Source organism: Helicoverpa zea, chromosome 31, assembly GCF_022581195.2.
Source record: "Helicoverpa zea isolate HzStark_Cry1AcR chromosome 31, ilHelZeax1.1, whole genome shotgun sequence".
NCBI classification, from domain to species: Eukaryota; Metazoa; Arthropoda; class Insecta; order Lepidoptera; family Noctuidae; genus Helicoverpa; species Helicoverpa zea.
The window spans coordinates 10,846,591-10,868,584 of NC_061482.1; the positions used below are offsets into that span (position 1 = coordinate 10,846,591).

At 37.4% G+C, this 21,994-nt stretch overlaps 2 protein-coding genes and 1 long non-coding RNA gene across 3 annotated transcripts in view; 2 read left to right on the plus strand and 1 right to left on the minus strand.

Annotated features, from left to right (window-relative positions):
* The window catches only part of LOC124644951, a 107,825-nt gene extending 95,625 nt beyond the window's left edge, over positions 1-12,200 (plus strand). The window contains exons 8-17 of the mRNA XM_047184646.1: positions 3,833-4,117; positions 5,902-6,106; positions 6,659-6,787; positions 7,507-7,738; positions 8,244-8,420; positions 8,634-8,842; positions 9,455-9,567; positions 9,759-9,845; positions 10,012-10,176; positions 10,659-12,200. Of these exons, the coding sequence (XP_047040602.1) occupies positions 3,833-4,117; positions 5,902-6,106; positions 6,659-6,787; positions 7,507-7,738; positions 8,244-8,420; positions 8,634-8,842; positions 9,455-9,567; positions 9,759-9,845; positions 10,012-10,164 (1,590 nt within the window). The 3' untranslated portion in view covers positions 10,165-10,176; positions 10,659-12,200. The remainder of the gene's footprint in view (positions 1-3,832; positions 4,118-5,901; positions 6,107-6,658; positions 6,788-7,506; positions 7,739-8,243; positions 8,421-8,633; positions 8,843-9,454; positions 9,568-9,758; positions 9,846-10,011; positions 10,177-10,658) is intronic.
* LOC124644953 overlaps positions 1-16,518 on the minus strand; it is a 113,366-nt gene extending 96,848 nt beyond the window's left edge. Inside the window, exons 1-2 of the long non-coding RNA XR_006986127.1 lie at positions 16,349-16,518; positions 8,629-8,766 (exon numbers count right to left, since the gene is read on the minus strand). This is a non-coding gene — a long non-coding RNA (uncharacterized LOC124644953). The remainder of the gene's footprint in view (positions 1-8,628; positions 8,767-16,348) is intronic.
* Positions 16,519-17,378: 860 nt separating this feature from the next.
* On the plus strand, positions 17,379-21,783 carry LOC124644952 (coatomer subunit gamma-like). Its single transcript, XM_047184647.1, has 2 exons — positions 17,379-18,038; positions 19,476-21,783. Exons 1-2 carry the CDS (start codon positions 17,502-17,504, stop codon positions 21,528-21,530), a joined length of 2,592 nt encoding a protein of 863 aa, XP_047040603.1. The 5' UTR covers positions 17,379-17,501; the 3' UTR covers positions 21,531-21,783.
* The last annotated feature ends 211 nt before the right edge of the window (positions 21,784-21,994 follow it).

Consider the following 21,994-nt stretch of genomic DNA (forward strand, 5'->3'; position numbering starts at 1 on the left):
TGCAGTAACCCGCTAGGTGTCTGAAACACATCTGTTCCTAATTACCGGTTCGTCGTTACGGAAAAGTAGGGAACTTTCCTAACTAATTAAAACATAAATTATTCACCTATCGATGTTTTCGGAGCATTCTTATTAATTCCCGAGAAATATGGAAAGTTATGTACGTCAAAGGGACTGAATGACGTAAAAGCAATGAAATTAGCAAGTCTTGCCCAGTCTGACTCAGAATATTTCCTCGAATTATGTAAGCAATGCTGATCAAATAACCGTCCAATCAGATAACGTGTCGGCAAGATTTTCATTTATATCTGCAGTTAAATTATGGGGAAAATCCGATTTCTTAAATCACAACCTTACAGTTTCAGTTTCGATTTAAAGAAAAATAGCGTTTATTTATAGGCATTGGGTTGTGAGTTATTTATATGACGTTATATACGGAGGTAGATACATAAAATACCCAATACGGAGCTCATTCGGCGATTCGTTACCACGTCTCTATGAAGGTACCTGACCTGACCTGGTTCCATTTTAAGAGCTTTTACTTTGGCTTTGACTTTTACACAACCCTCGTATTAGCACGCCTCCTAATTATGGAAATAAAATACGATACATTTTTCGTGAAATAAGTTGGTCCACAGTTATTTACTTCTAATAATTTTATTCATTAAATTACGCAAATGTATTAAATGTGATACTTCGAAATCTTTTATTGAATACGGCTTCGCTGAGACTTTTAACGATATTAATTTACAGACGAATGCACCTCAACAACGTAGCTAATTATTTTCAGTACCTACTAAAAGTGAAAAGTAGCATAAATTGTTTTTCCGATAGCACTTTATTTATTAGGGCCCGGGCAGAAATTTATTAATCTGTTTATTAAGTTTGTTTGATACCTACATCAAATACAAGTCGGTGGGGGCGTGAATACATTTAGTCGTAGCGGTCAGCGGAAACTTGCAAATCTGAGGCAACTTACTTAGCAACTTCGACGAACAACATCTACGAGTTGGCGCCCCCTCATAGTTCTCCTAATTAACAGCTCAATCAAATATTCTGTTCATAATCTTACTTTGAAACTCAAACATTTTTAATTTTCATTTATTACCTGATTGCATATAAAAAAGGGCAGGGGAACATCGTCAGGGAACGTTTTACTACTGAAATCGCTAATCCACATACAGCTAGGGCGGTCATTAGTGTCTTCTTCGGTTAGAACTTTCATCTTGAATAAAAAGTATATTACCGTACGCTTCAGACAAAACAGTGGGCTCAGTAGCGGATTAAAGGTCCAGAACGCCCTAGGCAATCACTTTATCGGCCATAACTGGCAATCATAATAATATAAATATTAACTACTTTTTGTAATTACGATGACGTTGTATCATCAATCCCTTGTACTTACGCTAATGCGCGAATGAAATATGACGTGAAAATTGTGTGTTGTCAAACGATGGTGTGAAATGAATATATCACTTGAGCACGTCCCGCGATTTCACTCGTGTAGATTCCGTTCCCGTGGGAACAGCGTTGCTTTCTACTGTTGAAAGAATTTTTGAAATCGGTCTAGTAGTTTTTGAGTTTATTCGTTATAATCAAACAATCGAATAGTGGTAGAGCACAGCTGCAATGCAGCTCATAACTGGCCGGCTCGATCGGAGAAGTACTCAGCCTTGCAGAAGACTGGCATGTGAATTACGTTTAATTTGTAATTGGGGGGTGAATTACGTTGCTGTTTTTAGTCCAGGGAGTAAGGGTTCCGGTGGCCTAGCTCTGCAACACATGCAAGTCAGTAGCGTCAATTTACTGTTGACTTGTGTAAGTGTACGCTGTACCATAAGGACTTCAGCACGTCTGCTGTTCCTTATATCGGCCAGTACGGCAATGGCAACTGAGTTGCGACGAAGGTCTAGTCAGACGCTCATGCAACGTGGGCTCCTCTCATGCTGACCATCAGGCTTGAGAACGACGCAACGAGACGCCAGAAAGGCGCAATATTGCATAATATTTATATCGATGCCTGTGCAAAATCTATTTAGATCATAGATCGGATTTAGTTCTTAATCGTCGATATATTATTTTCTTTACTTATTTAAAAATTCTGAGCTCGCGCGCCCCTTCTAACTAAGTCCCTAGGCACGTGCCTAGTTTGCCTTACGAATAATCCGCCTCTAGTGGTTAGACAGTTGGCCCGACGTTTGGCAAGAAATTCTTAAAAAAAAAATTTGATCCCATTCAAAGTTTTCATTCGGTCTAGATACCGGCTAAATACCTGGTCTCTGTAATGTGCTTACAAACTATTGGGCATGTAAAAGCTGTTACGTGCGGTTACTGTAACACCTCGGGAACTACAGCTATCTAAATCGACTAAATATTCCCGTACCTAATATTTTTGGGTATATTTGGGTGAATGTACAATATATCGATCTGTGTCCCTAGCCGAAACTGATTGATTATGTTAAGCTCCATCGATTTGTCTTGACGCAGATGCAAGCCTTGCATAATTCATTTCTCAAGTGAAACAAACGGTCGCTATCAAGCTCAGTAATATTATAAATACAAAAATATGTAGGTATAAATATGCGCATATCTTTTTTTTAACTAAACTCAAACTTTCTCAAAGTATTTTTATTTATTTTCAAATTAAACTACAAGAACCAGTTAGTTTGCTAAAAATGGGTGTAAAATGCCGTGTAAGTATGTTCCAGAAGAAATACTGTACGTCCGGCAAAAGCAAATCACAGACAAAAACACAAAGATACAAACACACCTTAGCTATCGAAGGTAAATAGGATCGTCGAAGTGAACTTCGAAAGTGTAACTTGCAAGTGTTGGGTAAATCGGAACGGAAAATGAAGCTCATTTAAATCAAGACGCTTTAACCTGAGTTATTCCAGGAATAACTGTTACGACCGCAAGCTTCTGTGAAATTTACTAGCAATAAAAAGAAAGTATTAAGGTAAACAAACACTTAAAGTTAAGTTGCACAAACGTAAAACAACATTTCACTAGTGCATTTCCCGGGTGTTTTGAAGAACTTGGATTGGTTATGAATGTTGAAGTATGTTCAACTTTAAATAAAAAGTTTGTTGCAAGTTCAAGAGTAATGCTGTTATAGACTATGATTATCTTCTTGCTGACATCGTAGGTGCAGTTCTTTTTTTACAATTACGTTTTCTTAAATTCATTCAATTATGAATGGAAGGGAGCCAGAACCAACGGCTTCCAGACCTCCTATTGTCTATGAAGGCTCAAACATGCATGTGGCTCCAACCTACAGTAGCCTGCACGATGTACGATTGAATAAGTACCTACTGCAAAGTTTGTATTTTGTTCTCTAAAACATTTGTATTTTTATCGTTACTATTTTCGTGTGTGTGTGTGTGTGTGTGTGTGTGTGTGTGTAAAGTGTTAAAGAATTTGTGTGAGCCTATTACATAATACCTATGGATTTGTTCAAAAATTTAAGTAATGAGTTATTTAAAATAATAATCGTAAAAATAATGTAACTATGTATAAAATCTCCTCACACACCCTTAATGCGTTGAACACTTTATGCAGGCAGACTTCTGAATTGGGTAAATTGTTATAAAAGTTGCGGTACAGTTAGGCTATAGAATTAATAACTAATACCGCTGAACAGTCTCAAGTGGGGACTATTGTACCCTAGAGCTATTCATGTACTTTCATTCCCAGCAAGTTCCAACTCAGTGAGAATCGTCGTTGGCAATCCATACAACGTGAGACGGGAAACGTCTATTGTTGCCTTTGTCTTGCAGTCGATGAAACAATTTGCTCACTATTGTTGCCTAACAATGAATCCTGTTTGCAGCAGGAAACGACGTCACTTGCTGAACGTATTCGATTACTGACTTGCGACGTGGAGGACGAGCCTGAGGACCAGAGGTCGTCGCCTGCGGGGGCCAGTGCTGACAAAATGTCGAGCAGCAGCGACAAATCCAGCGACAAGTCATACAATAGCATCAACATCGACAAGAACAGCGAGAAAGCGTTCGGCAGCGCGTCGTCAAGTTCGTCTTCATCAACAATATCGGTACCGCTGCCGACGCGCCAACTGCCTCCAGATCTAGGTGACGTTCATCAGGAACCACAGAAAGTAAGTAAAAATACAGGACAGTATTCAGCTTGATCTCACACTATTGTCCACGCTGCTTATGCTGCGTCCATCTCCGTGCATGCTCCGTGTGATCCCACTATGATTACACCCTCAGCTAGTGAAGTTGGCTTCAGAATCCTTTCGATGCCATAATATTAGTACCTACTTTTGTAACAAAACATTGTGTCTGCGGCAGGGAGTTCTTCGTAATATCGGAACAAAGTTGATAGATACCAACAATGGAAAGTCGCTTCCAAAGTTCTATGGAAAGTCTCTTTAACATATTCAGCCTTTCCAATACAAGGCGTACGTATCGGAATACAAGGCTTCAGGATAATCCAGCGATTATAGGAAACTATGAGATTGGCATGCCATGTAAATAAACATGATAGTCGGAAAATTTTCAAACTTATTCAATAGTCATTTTTCATTAAGTGTTGCTTTATCTATCAAGGAAATAATCAATGTATGAATTAAGAAATCTCAAGAGACACAAGTCTCCTATTTATTTGATGTAAGAGCAACTGCCAACACGCACAACTTCATATTTATATGTACAATGTACATACATATCTACAAGATCTAAGTAGACATGCGTACACTATTCCAATAGTCTATCATGCAAGACTACTCAAGCAATATCCTAGAGAGGATAGCATGATAGGTGGATCAAATGACAATGAGGGTACCGAAGCGATAATTACAATCACTTCAGTTTGCGTATCGAAGCGTTCGTGTTTCAATGTGCATGTTAATTGATGAACAAGCAGCATTCCTACTCGCTTAGGAGTTTAATGGAACCATTTCTCAAAATCAATTCCGTGAAAACATGAGCCATATTATAACCTGGTTTGTATTTATTTTAAATACTTCTAGTGGCCAGTCCACTGTTTTGTTACAAAAAAACGTGATAAATGAAGAACCGCTAAAGAATATTTTCTTTTAGAATTCGTTTTAGACTCGCACTTTTTCCATTTCAAAGTTGGTTGTGTCTAAAATGTAACACCACAAAAGTAGTGGGCACTTCAGCCACCGAGTTTTATTTTCAGTTTATCAACTGTTACGTAACTTGCAAGACGGCGGGCGTTAAAACTCACACAAAAAGACAAAACATTTCAGTTAAAAACTGTTGCTGTGAGATCTGCTGGTTGATTATGTCAACCTTTTCTGAAAGGACACGAAACGCGCGTTGTTAAAATAAATACGAGTATGTACCTAGCTACTTATGAAGCGACCGTTGTGGGACCGTTGTGGTCAGCTACGAATAGCCGGTTACCGCAGCATAGGCTATGCGGATTAAACTAATTCAATCTCTTTGTAGTTCCGTAAACTTGTTTAAGCTGTCCGTTATGTAACACAGCACAAGCTAAAATATTACCCCAATTTCGTACGGACTAATTACACAATTTTATAAGCTTTTAAGAAAAATATGAAGCGTTAATTCCGCGAGACAATAAATCGAGGCTTGGATGCAGGATGTTGTGCTGTACTGAAGGACGAGTCAACATTTCCTCATATTGTGCATAAGAGTAGTAGAACATCGTGTATCCTAGCTCCGAATTATTCTCTCGCGGAATTAACGCTACATATTTTTTTAACATTTTATGTCATGGATTTTCACAAAGTAACGCCTGATTCTGTAATTTATTTAGTTTTACCTAAAAGTGACGTTCAGCCAAAACTTTGGGAAGACTTCAATATCGTGAATTCTGCGACAAATTACGATAAAAATACCGGTATTAGTAGTTAATGGCTGGTTAAGCTTAAGTTGGTTGTCTCCACAGATAAAACCAGAGCCCAGAAGGCAGTTCTTGTCCACATTAGCTCCACTGACTGCGTGCGTGGGCAGCGCGGCTCATCACGAGGGCTTCTACTACGTGCCCCCTGGAGACCGAACATCGGCGTCTTCAGCCACGAACCTTGACCTACAAGAGCATAACGATGCGCCAGCTCCAGATGTCGTCGCAGGCACTCCGGGTAAGCGGTCAGGTCCGTAATTCGATGCACACAAGCTTCACTAAACATTGCACTGTTTAGTACCTTGACCCTTAACATACTTAGTTTCTAAGTTTAATGCTGATACCTTTGAAAATATCTTTGTAGAATTTGCAGAATCTTTGCTATGAAATGTGTCTATGCATGTCTCTGCACAGGTGCCGGCCATTCTCACGCGTTTTGTTGTCGCTGATTAATATTTCATTTTCAAATTCAATAAACTTGTGTTTTTAAAGTTTATAAGCAGTCTTTGCATTTGACCAATGATTAAAATGGCCCTTTTTATTATTTTTTCTTCAGCGAGAGCTTTTTCTATTAGACGGTAAGTAGTAAAGAAATTAGTAGATAACACGATTGATCGGCTTCGGTTGCATTCGGCTAAAATTGGTTGATGGCACAGAAAGCTTCGCCAAACTGTATACAAATAAGTAAAAACAGAACCGATGAATTAAATGTTTAACGGGGCGTTTATTGTTATAATCCATTTCTAAAAAAGGTGGAGATTCTCAAATCGTCTGTATTGTTTTTTTTTAATTGCATACATAGGCGCTGGTGAAGGAGATGATGGCCTAGCTGCTTTCGCCAGGGCTACGGCTCCGAGGACTGAGAGACTAAGACAGCGGTACGGCCAAGAGTCGCAGCCCGTGAGCAGCGATGACGAGCATGATGACTACGGTAAATTATCATATAGCATAATATTTCAGTTATTATTAAATTAAAAATTTGCACGTTCGTATGTATCAAGCTATCTACCATAGACTTAAACATTCATTATCAAATAGAAATGTAAGAAGATCAAAGTATTTTTATTGCGTACAAAAAAAATATTATTCTATTTATTTCAATCGGAAAATACGTCAAAAAGAACGAGGTGTGTTCAACAAGCATTAAAGCTGCGAAGTAAAAATAAAATACCCGTTCCAAGGATCGTAGAGCATCTTAAGGTGAATTTATTTCCATCATTCTACTTCTATCGAAGAAATGCGTCGTCGATTGCACATTTATCATAATTCCCTTATAGTACTTGTTGCGAATAGCAGGCAATATTACCTTTTGTAGTGTAGGTGTACCTACCTAGGTATAATACAATTGATGGGAGAGGAAAATTATAGATTCAAGCAAGATTGTAATTTTTTGAGTTTTATTTAATAAGTCAACAATATCTTCAATAATGGAGCCGAAAGTGACTTATGTAATACTGGGTTCTGGCAGCGGTTTCACAAGTATCCGAGGAACTAAAGCCCGCACTCTGATAAAAACCCATTAAATCTGATGTATACGCTACATTACTGGCAAGATTCATCAAAATTCATTCATCCGTTTATGCTTGAAGAGTAGTAAGATAAGAGCAAATACACAAAAACTTTCGCTTTGAAATATTAGTATTATTTAAGGTTTCCACCGTCGGCCGGCTGTTCGAGGCATAGCTATGAAGCAGCAACTTGGGGCTTCTGACGAGATATTGCAACAGATGCAGAATGAACTACAGCCATCTCCGGGCACCACTCCTCAACAAATGCCTTCACATGCATGCCAGCGCACCAACTCCAATTACTCCTGGCCATACTACTCCGAAGCGAACCTCAACTCCAGACCTCAAAGCAGAGCCAGTGCTAACTCTAACTGGTAACATTACCTAGCTATAGTCTCCGAGTTTATTTAACAGTGGATGCTATTGATCTAATTACGGTGTGAATCAAAATGATGAGACGTGAATTTACTTAGGTATACAAGTAACTCGACCAACAGTTACTAACTAAATAGAACCTTAACTGAGTAAAGTCATATCAGTATTATTAAGTCAATTATTTGCTTACATCCTACAAAGCACTACTGCGTTATAATTTAAAGAAACGAATATAGACGTTTCGCTATTAAAGAAACATCATCATCATCCTCCTAGCCTTTTTCCCAACCATGTTGGGGTCGGCTTCCAGTCTAACCGGATTCAGCTGAGTACCTGTGCTTTACAAGAAGCGACTGCCTATCTGACCTCCTCAACCCAGTTACCCGGGCAACCCGATAACCCTTGGTTAGACTGGCGTCAGACTTACAATTAAAAAAAACATACTACCACATTAATTTAGTTTAATAAATAGCGAATAAATGATAAGCTTGCTGGTTATATCAGGTCGAAGTCATCGGACTACATGCAGTCGCGACCGTGTCAGAGTACCCCGGTACCTCAGCAGCATTCAGACGCATGCTACGCGCACGCACAGAACATGGCCACCTACGCTCACTACCAACAACAGAGGCAGCAACAAGAGAACATGTACAGGAATTGCTCTCTTTATGCTAATATCGGGTACGTATTTGTCCTTAAAGCACCTACTTTTCTAATGTTCTAACTACTTTTCATTGAAAGTGTCTTTTTGATTCGACTATACAAATGGTAAAATCGTACAGTGGTAAAGTCATACCGGTCCTGTTTTACGCGGTACAAGGTTTCGTTTCATAATATAGATAATAAGTAGCGCCAATTAAAATGGGAAATAATGTAAGTACGCACTGACCTCAGGTGTTCGGACAGCAGTCAGGAGCTGTACAGTTCTCAGACGAGCTCGGAGCAGACCTCGCCAGTCCGCGCCGTGCCGCGCTGCCGCCGCCCGGAGTCGCCGCCGCCGATCAGGAGCCACCACCAGCTGCTGTACCTGCCGTACAGTACCCACTATCACTACCAACACCACGCTGACTACGGAGTACAGCAATGGCAGCAGGCCAACGATTGTGAGTTGTCTCATGATCTGTATTTACAACCTACTAGCAATATGTATTTTGGATTGGCTAGACTACCTGAAATAACTGCATTAGTAAGCTAGACTAGGTGAACGATTAAAAAAATGTTGAGTAAATGTTGGGATACTACGATTGTCGGGTTTCCGAAGTTCTAAACTAAATATGTTCGCCTAGTTTTAAGCAGCATCCATTCATTAAGTAAGTCTAAATTATAAGATTAAAACAGTACAAGTAAACCCAACAAATAAATCGTTCCGTCGGTAATAGTTCTCCGAAAGTGTATTTTAAGCCATGTGGGTATACCTTTAGCAACTTTGAATTTTTTAGCAACTTTCATTTTTGAAACAAAGCAAATTACGGGATGCTTTATTACTATAAAAAGAAGCGATTCGCTGGGCCTTCATTAGTTTTCAGTTATAGTGTTTGGAGAATTGAAAACATGTCTTATGATAGATCATATTCAACGTATAGGCCAAAACAAAAAAAAACGACACAAACTTCCAATCACCACGAACTTACGCTATAAAAGCAAGCGCTTGTAATATTTAAAAAAATAAGAAGGCCGAAGGAAAATAAGCAGGCTAACAGTGAGCTTCGTTACAGACAACCGCATGCACTCGTATTACCAACAACAAGCCCGCAGCGGTGCCAGCACCCCGCAGCCGGCGGCGGTGCAACCGCAACGTGCTCACTACACGCATGCACTACAGCTACAGGTAAACTACAAAAAGTTTTTGTATTGTAATGTGAGTATTCATGTATGATAAGAAATAATTTATTGGATCCACCAAGGGTCCCAGTTACTTAGCAATTTTACAAAATTTAAATTTAGAATACACTCTCACCCATGCTTGGCTAACCCTTTTGATGCTAGTTACCTACTACAGTCATGTACTGTAATTTTCAGACGCTGTGCCCGGCACCCGCGAGGTATAGACCTGTTCCAGCACCCCAGCCTGGAGGGGGTAAACAGATGATATGCTACTCAGAGAAAGTAAGTGGCGCAAGGGAATAATTATTCATTTATTTATTTATTTATTCTGCCAAGCTCTTTCTATAGGGTATTTTATTTTACTCTGTTCTTAGCGTTTGTGATGAATAACTATATTGCAGAGCAATTATTTATAAAATAGTACTGATCTTCGAACGTGTCTCAACAGGTAGCGGCTCCAATGTACCAACCAGCGCCTGGATCTCCATCCAGGGCTGCGCGAGGAGCTCCGGAAGGTGCCCCGTCGGGCGTGTCAGCGCAGCAAGCCACGTCGCCCATGGCACCTCCGCCGAACCCCGTCTACTATGCTATGAATGTCTGACGAGGAGACTAGGTACCTAATTGTGATTCATATTTTAGGTGTTCTGAACTCTTACTTAAAATATATCAAACATGGTATCTGATTTCGGCAATATAATTTTTCTTTTTGAAGCCAAATCTCTAAACTGACACTAAAGAGAATACAAAAGAGTATAATTTAGGGGTTTAGACCAAGGTCTGCGGGATGGTCGAAAGAGTTACTGTGGCCCTGGTACATACCTAGTACGAAGGAACATGATGGGTTATAGTCAGTAAGCATCTGACACTCCCTCGCGCTGCTAACCCACAGCGGGAGGAGTCATTGGATGTATTCCCATAAAGAAAGGGTTTTAAACCATACGAACAAAGAACAGCTACAGCTTAAACAAACAGATATCAATCCCTTTAATTTAAACAGCTGCAGAGCTCAGAATTTGATAGATGGGGATAGAAAGATCATTTGATCGTTTAGTTTGAACGCACCTGTAAAATAAATACTATAATTACATTTTTCAGGTGAGAATCGTGGTGGGCCCTACAGGAGAGGTCCGTGTCAGTGTTGAGCCGCAAGCGAATGCAGCCATGCCCACAAAGAAACAGTAATACCTTAAATTGTTGTTTGTCAAACCCTAAGGGATCTTAAGTTGGAAAAGGTTCCCATTTGGTCTGTACCCACATATTGCTTGTTGATGTAATCTCAAACACCAGAAACATGTGTCGAACGTACCCTTGGGACCGAAACAACAAAATCACAGCAATGTCTTCATTGTAAATAATTATTGTAAGCAATCCAGGTTATGGGTGTTCGTAATGTACCTAAGCATCAATTTACTGGCGATCGTTTCTCTTAAATTATTGATAAACAAAACAGTGAAGTGAAGCTTGGGCAATGGCTATTTCCAAATATTATTATTTTTGCTTTAATCGAAAAACCAAAAGAATTAAACTAGATCAAAATTGTTGGTATGTTAAATTATTAAACGTGTTCTGTATTACGAATAACTGATACGCGAAATAGTTGTTATAGTAAAACACTATTAGCAATAGCCGAACATAGATTAAGTTTCTCATAAAGTTGTTGTGTAAAAGATGCTCTGCTGTTTGCAATATCCAATGTTTGCTTAATAAGTATGTGTCTTTAAAGTTAAATCAAATATTATTAACTTTCGTCAAATCTAAGTATGAGGAATGAAGTAGGTATTGACATACAGTTGGAATTCGAGAAAAAGGAATCTGGGATACCTATTAGTGTCTGAAAAAACGGAAACAACAATGAATACGATGAAGGGACACGGCCTAGATGAATCAAAGAATTGTTAGATCCTACATAGAATAAAATAAATAAATAGTTAACTAATTAAATGTTTGCAACGATTAAATTTCACAACGTGAAGACATAGGTAATCCTACGAATGTTGAAACAAATCTGTTTATGACTAAAATAAATATAGCTTACTCGGTGGTCTTGTACATTCTCAGTAGAAGTTTTTGTGAATTCTAACTGAATTGTTCTGTATTAGACAAAACCATTTTGACGCATTTTCTAATGCATATTTAATAAACTTTGATCTCATTGTTGATGTTGTTCGTGAACAGGCCTTATTGGGGCCTACCCAGTAAATATATTTACAAGCGTATTTACCTACGCAGGGCTTCCGACCCGTGCACTCGTCATTCATCTGTTATTATTAAGTACCAAAGACCTTTTAATTGTACCTGTTGGGTGAACCTCCTCAAGGGCGGTCCGCAGGTGTGAAGGCATGTGAAGTCCAATTGCTGACAAGTACTTAATTGTCCTGCGGCGGGTTGTTACACACTGAACGAAGTTGTCCAAGTATGGCATAACAATTGACCATTTGTTTTCAAGTATTTTTTCAAAAACGAGTGCCAAAATAAGTATTAGCAACGTAGTTTTGAGAATGAAAAACTATATAACTTGTAAATATCGACGAGGTTAAGTTTTCCTATTGCCGGCCTAGAATCATTTAAGTTAATTAAGGCTACTCAGGCTGGTTATTGAACCTGAAATAAAACTACTGACAGACTGTATCACGGAATCTCGAAGTTCAAAATGCCGAAATACTGAAGCCATAAAGTACACAAGATCGATGCACGTGACTTAGAATGTACGCTACATCGAAGTACTGAATTGCGAATGTTCATGATACCGATGTACGGAATATCGAAAGTTTGTTATAGCGAAGTACGTGATTGCGATTGTTCTGAATCCCGATGTACGGAATATCGAAAGTTTGTGACACCGAAGTACCTAATATCGAAGGGTTTAAAATCACGGTATCTGCGGTAATTGGTAATATATACCGGAAATGCTTTAAATATCGTATTTTGATCAATTTCCAGTAAAAAATTCATTGCTTTGATGTACTTGTGTTAAATCTACGAGATCTTATGTTGTTATTCCACGACTTTGTTTTCGATTTCTGTCGTGATTCACATTTATTCATCATTATTTGCCGAGCCTTTCCCAACAACCACCCACCCACCCAACATTGTATTGAGGTCTGCATTATATATTATATACACTTTTTGTTTTCAGCATTGTATTGGGGCCAGCTTCCAATCGGAGCATCAATGTTTTACAAGGAGCGACAACATAAGATCTCGTAGACCGACCCCAACATTGTTGTTGGGGAAAGGCTAGGCTCAATATAATGCAGACCTCAATACAATGTTAGGTGGGTGGGTGGTTGTTGGGAAAGGCTCGGCAAATAATGATGAATAAATGTGAACCACGACAGAAATCGAAAACAAAGTCGTGGAATAACAACATAAGATCTCGAAGATTTAACACAAGTACATTAAAGCAATGAATTTTTTACTGGAAATTGATCAAAATACGATATTTAAAGCATTTCCGGTATATATTACCAATTACCGCAGATACCGTGATTTTAAACCCTTCGATATTAGGTACTTCGGTGTCACGAACTTTCGATATTCCGTACATCGGGATTCAGAACAATCGTAATCACGTACTTCGCTATAACAAACTTTCGATATTCCGTACATCGGTATCATGAACATTCGCAATTCAGTACTTCGATGTAGCGTACATTCTAAGTCACGTGCATCGATCTTGTGTACTTTATGGCTTCAGTACTTCGGCATTTTAAACTTCGAGATTCCGTGATACAGTCCTACTGACAGGATCAATAGAATAACTAAACAATGAACTATTTATAAAAATGTTGAATATTGGCTGACTGGACAAAGGGACACCTCGATTTTCAAACGACAATATTGTTGCTTAATATTGTACTTATGCATTGTTTGGTATTATTTAAGACAATAAAATTTATGTTCACTTGCCGTAATATCGCTTTTGCAAATAATAATACATCGGTTATTTATACACTAGAAATCGTTTTTAAATAAGCATAAGATCGGCTTTTATGTGTTTTAGTATTGTGTAAAGTATTAGAAGTAATTTCAGCTTATAATTATCTGTAATTTATTATTATTGATTAGAAGTGCCTAGAGAGAGCATAATAAAACTTTTAATCACAATAGAAAAATAAAAACGAAGCCGCACAACTACTAGACCAAAAAGGAAGACCAACATTCAACTGTTTCCTTTGAAAATATACATAGAAAATATTTTTGAGAAATCGGCACTGGTATCTTGCCGGCAAACTTACACCAATTTAGTGTCATCTCTTTAAGTGTAGAGGTAATAATAATATTTATGATCGTTACGTGTTACGGGCTGAATACCTTACTCCGTAGTTTACTGGTCAAGTTTCTGAGTACTGGAAATATCTTCTTGCATTTGTAGCTCAAGCTACTTCCATATATCTATTTGCACAATCGAGAGTAATGAATTACTGTTTCGATTACATCTTTGGTCACAACAAATAATGACAGTAAGTAGGTATAATATGATGCCAGAAGCAAGGATTAATAAACTAGGAGTAAAGTCGAAATGCATAAAAATTGACCTTTTACTGGAATTTTATTAATAGCTCAAGACTATTGAAAAAGTTCCATTAAGTACCTATTTGAAAAGAATGTTTCTGTAAAAAGTGTTAGTATATATAAATGTGTTATTATTGTAGCATAGGTTCTTGTTACCAAAACATAAGAGTAACCTATTTTGTAAATTAATGCGATGTAAATAATAAAACTAAATAAATGTGAAGCCAAATCCGTAGTGTAGAAAGTAAAATAATATAATTCAATTGATATAGTTAAGGGTTGTCACTTTGATTGTGAATTTGCCACACTGATACCCACTTTGACGGTATATGTGAGTGTGTCACGTAAGTACCTTTATACGGGAATGGTTGCCACTGCCCATAATGATCCCGGAGCTGTACCTACTTACTCAATGTTCTACTTGGTAGTATTTTACACTACGTAAAACTAGTTACATTATTCTATCAAGTTATGTGTTAATTAGTTATAAACTAATTTCTAAACATTAATTTGAGTAACATTCCACAGTGAATTAATAATTTTATGCATATGTACACATATGTATGTATAAATAATTGAAACAAAAGGTATCATGAAGTTATCTTCTTATATATAAATGTGTCACTGATTTGGCATTGTAACATTATTGTTTTTCTGCTTGGCAGTTTATTTAGAATGAATTTAATATTAAAAAAACAATGACACATTGATCAGGTTAACCTGTTTATGTAAAGATTTAAGTGTTTATTACTCATGATCATCTTGTGATGTAAAAGGTAGAACGTTTGTGTTCGCCACTAGTCAAACTCGCGACCAAATAGTAAAATTATTTTTGAAAAATAAAAATCTTGGCACGAAATTGTAATGACTCGTATGACAAAGGGGATGCTAGTTTTTACTGCTATCAGTGTACAAGTTTTCTCTAATAATCACCTTACCATTTTATGTATCTAGGTATCAAATCTAAGTACTTAAACATAAGAAAAAGGGATGTTGTGAGTAGTCATTGCGTAGATTTGTAAGCTGTTTATTTTCTCATACATTATATTCTCGAAAGTTTATATATATATAGGCAACTACTGTGCAAAATTTTTATATGTATACATTCTTATCTTTGGAAAGATGAATAATTCATATTAAACAAGCTCTAGTGATGTTAAACGTTACTGCAGTTAAAACTATTAATGGAAAATATCCATTTAAAAAATGTAACTTTCAAAAAGTGTAGTCAAAGTTGTAATAAAAAATTTGCTTCATGTATAGCCTTAATACATCAATAAGGCATATACCAAGGAGATCGCACATTGAACATGCCAGAGGCAAGATTTGTGACTAATCATGAAATTCTGAAAGTAATGTCACAAGTGTGAATCTTGAAGACATTAATTTTGTTATTCCTGTATTCAGTTAGAACTGTGTTACATGTTTGTGTTATTGTGTCATGTGGTCTTATTTAAATGTATAGTCCTGAATTAAGAAAAGACATGAGACAAGAAAAACATTCTTTAACAACTAATTATTGCAATTGTTAGCTGGTAAATTTAATTAAATATCTTATTATACCATCAATACTTATAGATCTCATTAAAGTATATTCAAAGCTCTGGTTCTGAGAATTTTATTGACATTTGGACATATTTGAGCAAACTTTTTGACATGTGTTGTGAATATTGTATTATGTCCGTGGAGTATTGTTTCTACACTAATACAGTAGTGGTTACTGAATTAAATAGTGAAAATTATTTCTATAATTTTCACATTGAAATTTCTATTAAAAAACTATTTAGTAGATTTGTATTGTTTGCAATTTGTGCACAACTGCACATTACTGTACTTAAGTTATTTTTATATTTTCTTAAGTTGTTAACCTCTTATTATTTATTGCTGTTATTATGTTCATACATAAATTATTTTAATTTATTGCATAGGTATTAAATACCACAACAATATATCTATCTATTTATAGAATAAAATTTCTTTCTTAGATGCTATTATCAAGACAGTAGTTATAAATTGAGGTGTATAATGAGTGTTAGGGCAAAAAATTCGCCATAAAATGTTTCAAAATACCCATGTACAAATGTATTTGTAGATTGGTAAACCATTAAAAATTGCAAAGATAGTCTTTTATTACTTGTGCACCCCAACACCTAATATTTATCACATGGATAAAAAAATAAGGTTTATTTAACAAAAATAAACTAAGCCTTTGTAAAACACAAATAACATTTATTTAAACAATACTCTTACAATATGTGGACTGTACTTACTTAGGCACTGAGTTTTCAGATACACAATAATTTAGCATATTAAAGCACTATTTGTAAAATATACGTATGGATAAGTTCACTCAAGACTAATCTAAATTCAAGCAAACAAAAAAATTATAGAAAATACACAACAATAACACAACAAATGAATGAACAGTTTTGTGACATTGACAAGCATCCAGTGTTGCCAATGGCAGTTAGTCAAATATAACGTGAGACAGCTTAAAAAGTAACAAATTCATTACTTTTTTTTGTCCCTGTTTTATAACCCATTATAACCCAGGTTTCCTCGAGATGTTTTCCTCCACCAATTTAAACAGCCTTTGGTGTCCAAGATACACTTAGAAAGTACATACAAACTTAGAATAGTTGCATTGGTACGTGTCTGACCTCTGGAATCGAACCCACACGCACTCATACTCGAGAGGTTGGTTCTTTACCCTCTAGACCACCACAACATTGTCAAATCGTATCTGGAGTGGTTAAATACAAGACCTTTTAATCACCAGGCCAACTCTGAAACTATGGGGTTATTACTAGTGGCTTGTATAATGTTAGTTTACTTTGCTTTTTTATGTCCCTTGATGTTAATAATCTTTAAAATCAACATATATTCAACATAACCTATTTTTGCGATAATATGAAATAGCTCCTATACCCCATGGATTTCAGTCTGGATTTTTTGGCACCATCAAAGGTCTATCACAAAGAACTTATACATAAGACATGATATTATATGCATATTATTTATGCCGTTATTTAGGTCGCCGCATTTATATTGATCCTTATCTGAAAAAAGATATTGAAATACTACAGAATCAAAATAGTATTTCTGTAGTAGTTTCTATTCAAAGTTCAAAGCTTAATATTTCACCACACATTTAATTTAATTGTATTTACACTCTTTAACGTAATGAATTTGTATTTTTGAATTTAATATTTAAAAATGTAAAAAATATGTTTGGTGCACCTTCGTTGGCAGTTTAGTACGTTTAAAATGGCAACTCTGTCTATATAATGTCAAGATAATCAAAACTTGACGTGAGATGACGTGACGTGTCGGGTCAGAAGTAAATTACTGCTTCAATCACCGATTTTGCCATTACCGTAATTTGGTTATTTGTGTTTTGTTCACTTCGTAAACTGTTCTGCAATGAGTCGCCGAGACAAGAAGGAAGACGAGGACAGTAGTAGTACTTTCCAAAATCTGGATAAGACTACTCTTTTACAGGAGGCAAGATATTTTAACTCGACACCAGTTAATCCTAAAAAATGTATACATATCCTAACCAAGATCCTGTATTTGCTAAATCAAGGAGAAAAGTTAAATACTCAAGAAGCCACTGACATATTTTTCGCAACTACGAAGTTGTTTCAATCCAAGGATGTCGTGTTACGCCGGCTGGTATATCTGAGCATCAAGGAACTCAGTTGTATGGCACAAGATGTCATCATAGTAACATCATCTCTTACTAAGGACATGACGGGCAAAGAGGATTTGTATAGGGCGGCCGCGATCCGTGCTTTGTGCACAATCACTGATAGCACAATGTTGCAAGCGATTGAGCGTTATATGAAGCAAGCTATCGTGGACAAGAACCCCGCTGTGAGCTCTGCTGCCCTTGTGTCTGCACTCCATCTGTCTGCTACAGTGCCGGACCTGGTACGACGATGGGTCATGGAAGCTCAGGTAAATAATAAATTTTGTCATTGTGCTGTACGTTCTAATTGCATATACTATATGGAAATTAAACATTATTCTGTGTAAATTTCATAACTTTATGTACTACTTATAGTTCGGCCATTCAGAGAATGCGTTCCTGACACGTCGCGATTGAACTGACGACGTAACTACATTCATTGATTATTGATATAATAATGTTGTTTTAATGCTCCTCAATTGTTAAAACGGTAAACAACCAGCAAAAATATTTTTATCGTAACTGCAACGCCATTGCAAAGTTACGTCGTCAGTTCAATCGCGACGTGTCAGGAACGCATTCTCTGAATGGCCGAACTATAATGATCTAAGTTGTAGGTATATTGTATTGAGTTGACTTATTTCTGGTGGGAACAGAAACTAATGAGAAGCTTTCTTGATTAAGGAGAATTACAGGCAACTGCGTAAACTTTACAATTAATCACTTTGATCCCCAGACTTGCATAGTATTGGTTTACACTAAGCATCATTCATTCAGATGATTTACAATACATTTCCAAATGCTAGCTTGAAACTAAGAACCTAAGTCATTCATATATATTGCTGAGCGATTATCATCATAGGGCTTACCTATTTCAATAGTTTTGCTACTAAACTATGTTTAAGGGTCCTCATCCTTATATTTATGTTGCAATGGGATTGTATAATCTGCTTCATTATATCATGCGTAATATACATTGTATAATGTGTGCCTTTTGCGATATGCCGTTTTGAAATTCTGCATTTGAATGATTGTCATTGCGATTAAAAAGGTGGCCCATGTTTAGCTGCAACTTACTCAGCTAGCCATGTTGAATAACATATGGAGGGTGTTGATTCCTGTGGTTTTTTATAAAAAAATGCAACTGCATCATCTATACTAACACATGAAATGACCAAATATAGTGCAGTTACAACATTCCTTTGAATAACACCAAAAAATATTTTTAGATTTTCCTGTGCCTGTCTAAATATTTTCTAATTTCAGGAATCTACCATGATAGATATCCTTGACACTTTAGTGATTTTAATTATTGAATCAGTCGGCAAAGAACTTGGAATTGGCAAATCTGTCATGCATCTACACTGTATTTTGATAATATTTTAGTTATCAAAGCTTGGCGATAATACCAACCAAGAATCTGTTTTTATACTTCATTTACAAAAGTTTACAATCTCTATACTAAGATCTCATTCTTCCTTTGGTATAGTACCTTTAGTATAGTGTAGTTGCCTTTGCTGTGTTCAAACCATACTGAGTCAGCCGCCGAATGTGAGCGAACATTTCGCAGTTTATTGTATATTCTCTTTTTCGTGCACATCTAACCCACGATATGTTAGGGTGCATCCACATCCAATATTATGGTAACGTGAAAGAAGTATTATTGTGTCACAATTCTTACATATAAACTCTTGCTTCCTTTACAGGGTGTCATCACATCTGACAACGCTATGGTGTCATACCATGCTTTAGCCGTAGTGGCTGGGGCCCGGCGCAACGATCGCCTCTCGACAGTCAAGCTGGTAACAAAATTGGCCCGGACTCCGCTGCGCTCTCCATATGCCCTTTGTCTTCTTATTCGTCATGCAGCCAAATTAACTGAGGAAGATCAAAGTGATGCTTCAGAGCCCTATATTGATTTCATTGAATCATGTTTGCGTCATAAATCCGAGATAGTAGTCTATGAAGCTGCTCATGCCATTGTGAATTTAAGAAAATCTGCTCGAGATCTTGCCCAGGCAGTTTCTGTACTACAAATATTCTGTGGCTCCTCCAAGGCTACAATGCGATTAGCAGGTGCTCGCACATTAGCAAAACTGACAGCTAAACATCCCAATGCTGTAGCAGCTTGTGCCGTCGATCTGGAAAATCTTATTTCTGACCCAAATCGCTCTGTAGCCACTTTAGCCGTAACAACGCTCTTGGCTACTGGCGCAGAAAGTTCTATTGACCGTTTAATGAAACAAATTTCAAGTTTCATGTCTGAAATATCGGATGAATTCAAAATCGTAGTAGTGCGTGCGATAAGGCGCCTTTGTTCCAAGTATCCACGTAAACATCAATCACTGGCATCATTTTTAGCTGGCATGCTCCGTGATGAAGGTGGATTGCAGTACAAGACTGCCATTGCCGATGCTATAATTGCTCTTGTTGAAGAAAATCCTGATGCTAAAGAGACAGGTTTGGCACACCTCTGTGAGTTTATTGAAGACTGTGAACATGCTTCTCTAGCAGTTCGCATATTACATATCCTGGGCCGTGAAGGACCTAAAGCTCGTCAGCCATCCAGGTATATTCGGTACATATACAATAGAGTAATTTTGGAGTCAGGTCCGGTTCGCGCTGCAGCTGTGTCGGCTGTTGCTCGTTTTGGAGCAGCTCGTCCTGAATTGCTTCCAAATATAAGGGTTCTGCTGGCCCGCTGCCAATTAGATGACGATGATGAAGTTCGCGATAGAGCTATTTATTATAGCGCTATTTTGGATTCTGGTGATTCACAACTCATCAATGATTACATAATAAATGTCCCTATACCTAACCCTGTACTTCTAGAAAGGGCACTGCACCATTATTTGACATCTGATCTTGTAATGACAGAAGATTTCAATATTGCTACAATCCCGACAATAGCTGAAGAGTCACAAGAGCCTAAAGAAGCTCCTGTTGAAATTGAAACAAGACCTCCGATGATATCTCGTGAGGAGCAATATGCTGATCAATTGAAAGTTATTCCAGGCATTGAGAAACTTGGTCCAATTTTCAAAACATGTGAGCCTGTTGACTTGACCGAACCGGAGACGGAGTATCGTGTTCAATGCGTTAAACATGTTTTCGCCCGCCATTTGGTCCTTCAATTTGAATGTACAAATACACTGAGCGATCAACTTCTGGAAAAAGTTCACATAAGACTGGAATCTGCTCCAGGTTATAAAATATTAACCGAAGTTCCATGTGAGCAACTGCCGTATGATAAGCAAGGAAGCATATTTTGTCTATTAGAGTTCCCTGAGACCCCGATTGAAACTTTGGGAACATTTGGAGCTACACTAGAGTTTGTGGTGCGTGACTGTGACCCAACCACTGGCCTGCCAGATTCAGGTGAGGGTTATGCCGATACCTATCCATTAGAGGAAATCGAAATCGGCTGTGCTGAACAATTTAGGACGCGCGCTGCCTCCGACGACTGGGAAGCGTCTTGGGAGAGGGCTGCTGCCGCTGATGAAGCTTGTGATACATTTGGTTTGTCTCAAACCGACGTAGGAGAGGCTGCTAAAGCAGTATGTGAACACTTAGGGATGCCCATAGCCGCAGTCACAGGTGATGCTGTTAAGGAGATTCGCGGTGGTGGCATTTGGCGCGCGGGCACCCCCGTGCTTGTTCGAGCACGACTTGTAATGGCCGGAGGAGCTGTTACTATGCAACTGATAGCTCGCTCGCCACGTGAAGACATTGCCACCTTGTTATTGGCTGCTGTTGGTTAATTTATGTATAAGATTCCTAATATCTGTATAACATATAACTTGTGCCTTTCCCTCCCCCTCCCAAATTTAATATACAGTATGTTTTGAGAGGCCTTAATGGCGAATATTGAATAGAAAAGTAGATTTTGATAAACGCATCAAACCTGAATATTGTAATTTGTTTTTTTTTTTGTTAATAAAAACATGTTTGAAAATAATCTTGGTTATGTGTTATAGTGTTACATTGAATGTTATATTAAACATATTATAATTATTAGACTTATTTATTTTCTTACGCTTTTTTAAACATTAGTTTAAAGTATGTTTTTTATGTGAAGCCTGCGTCACATTCGATAATCCTACTATCATACTTCCTACTAATATTATAAATGTGAAAGTTTGTGAGAATGTATGGATATATGTTTGTTATTCTTTCACACAAAAACGGCTGGACAGATTTGGTTGAAATTTGGTATATAGATAGG

Excerpts from the sequence above, each read along its gene's own strand:
- LOC124644952 (XM_047184647.1), top strand. The coding sequence starts at position 17,502 with ATGAGTCGCCGAGACAAGAAGGAAGACGAGGACAGTAGTAGTACTTTC. Across the intron at positions 18,039-19,475 it reads GATGGGTCATGGAAGCTCAG|GGTGTCATCACATCTGACAA; the intron begins GTAAATAATAAA and ends CTTCCTTTACAG.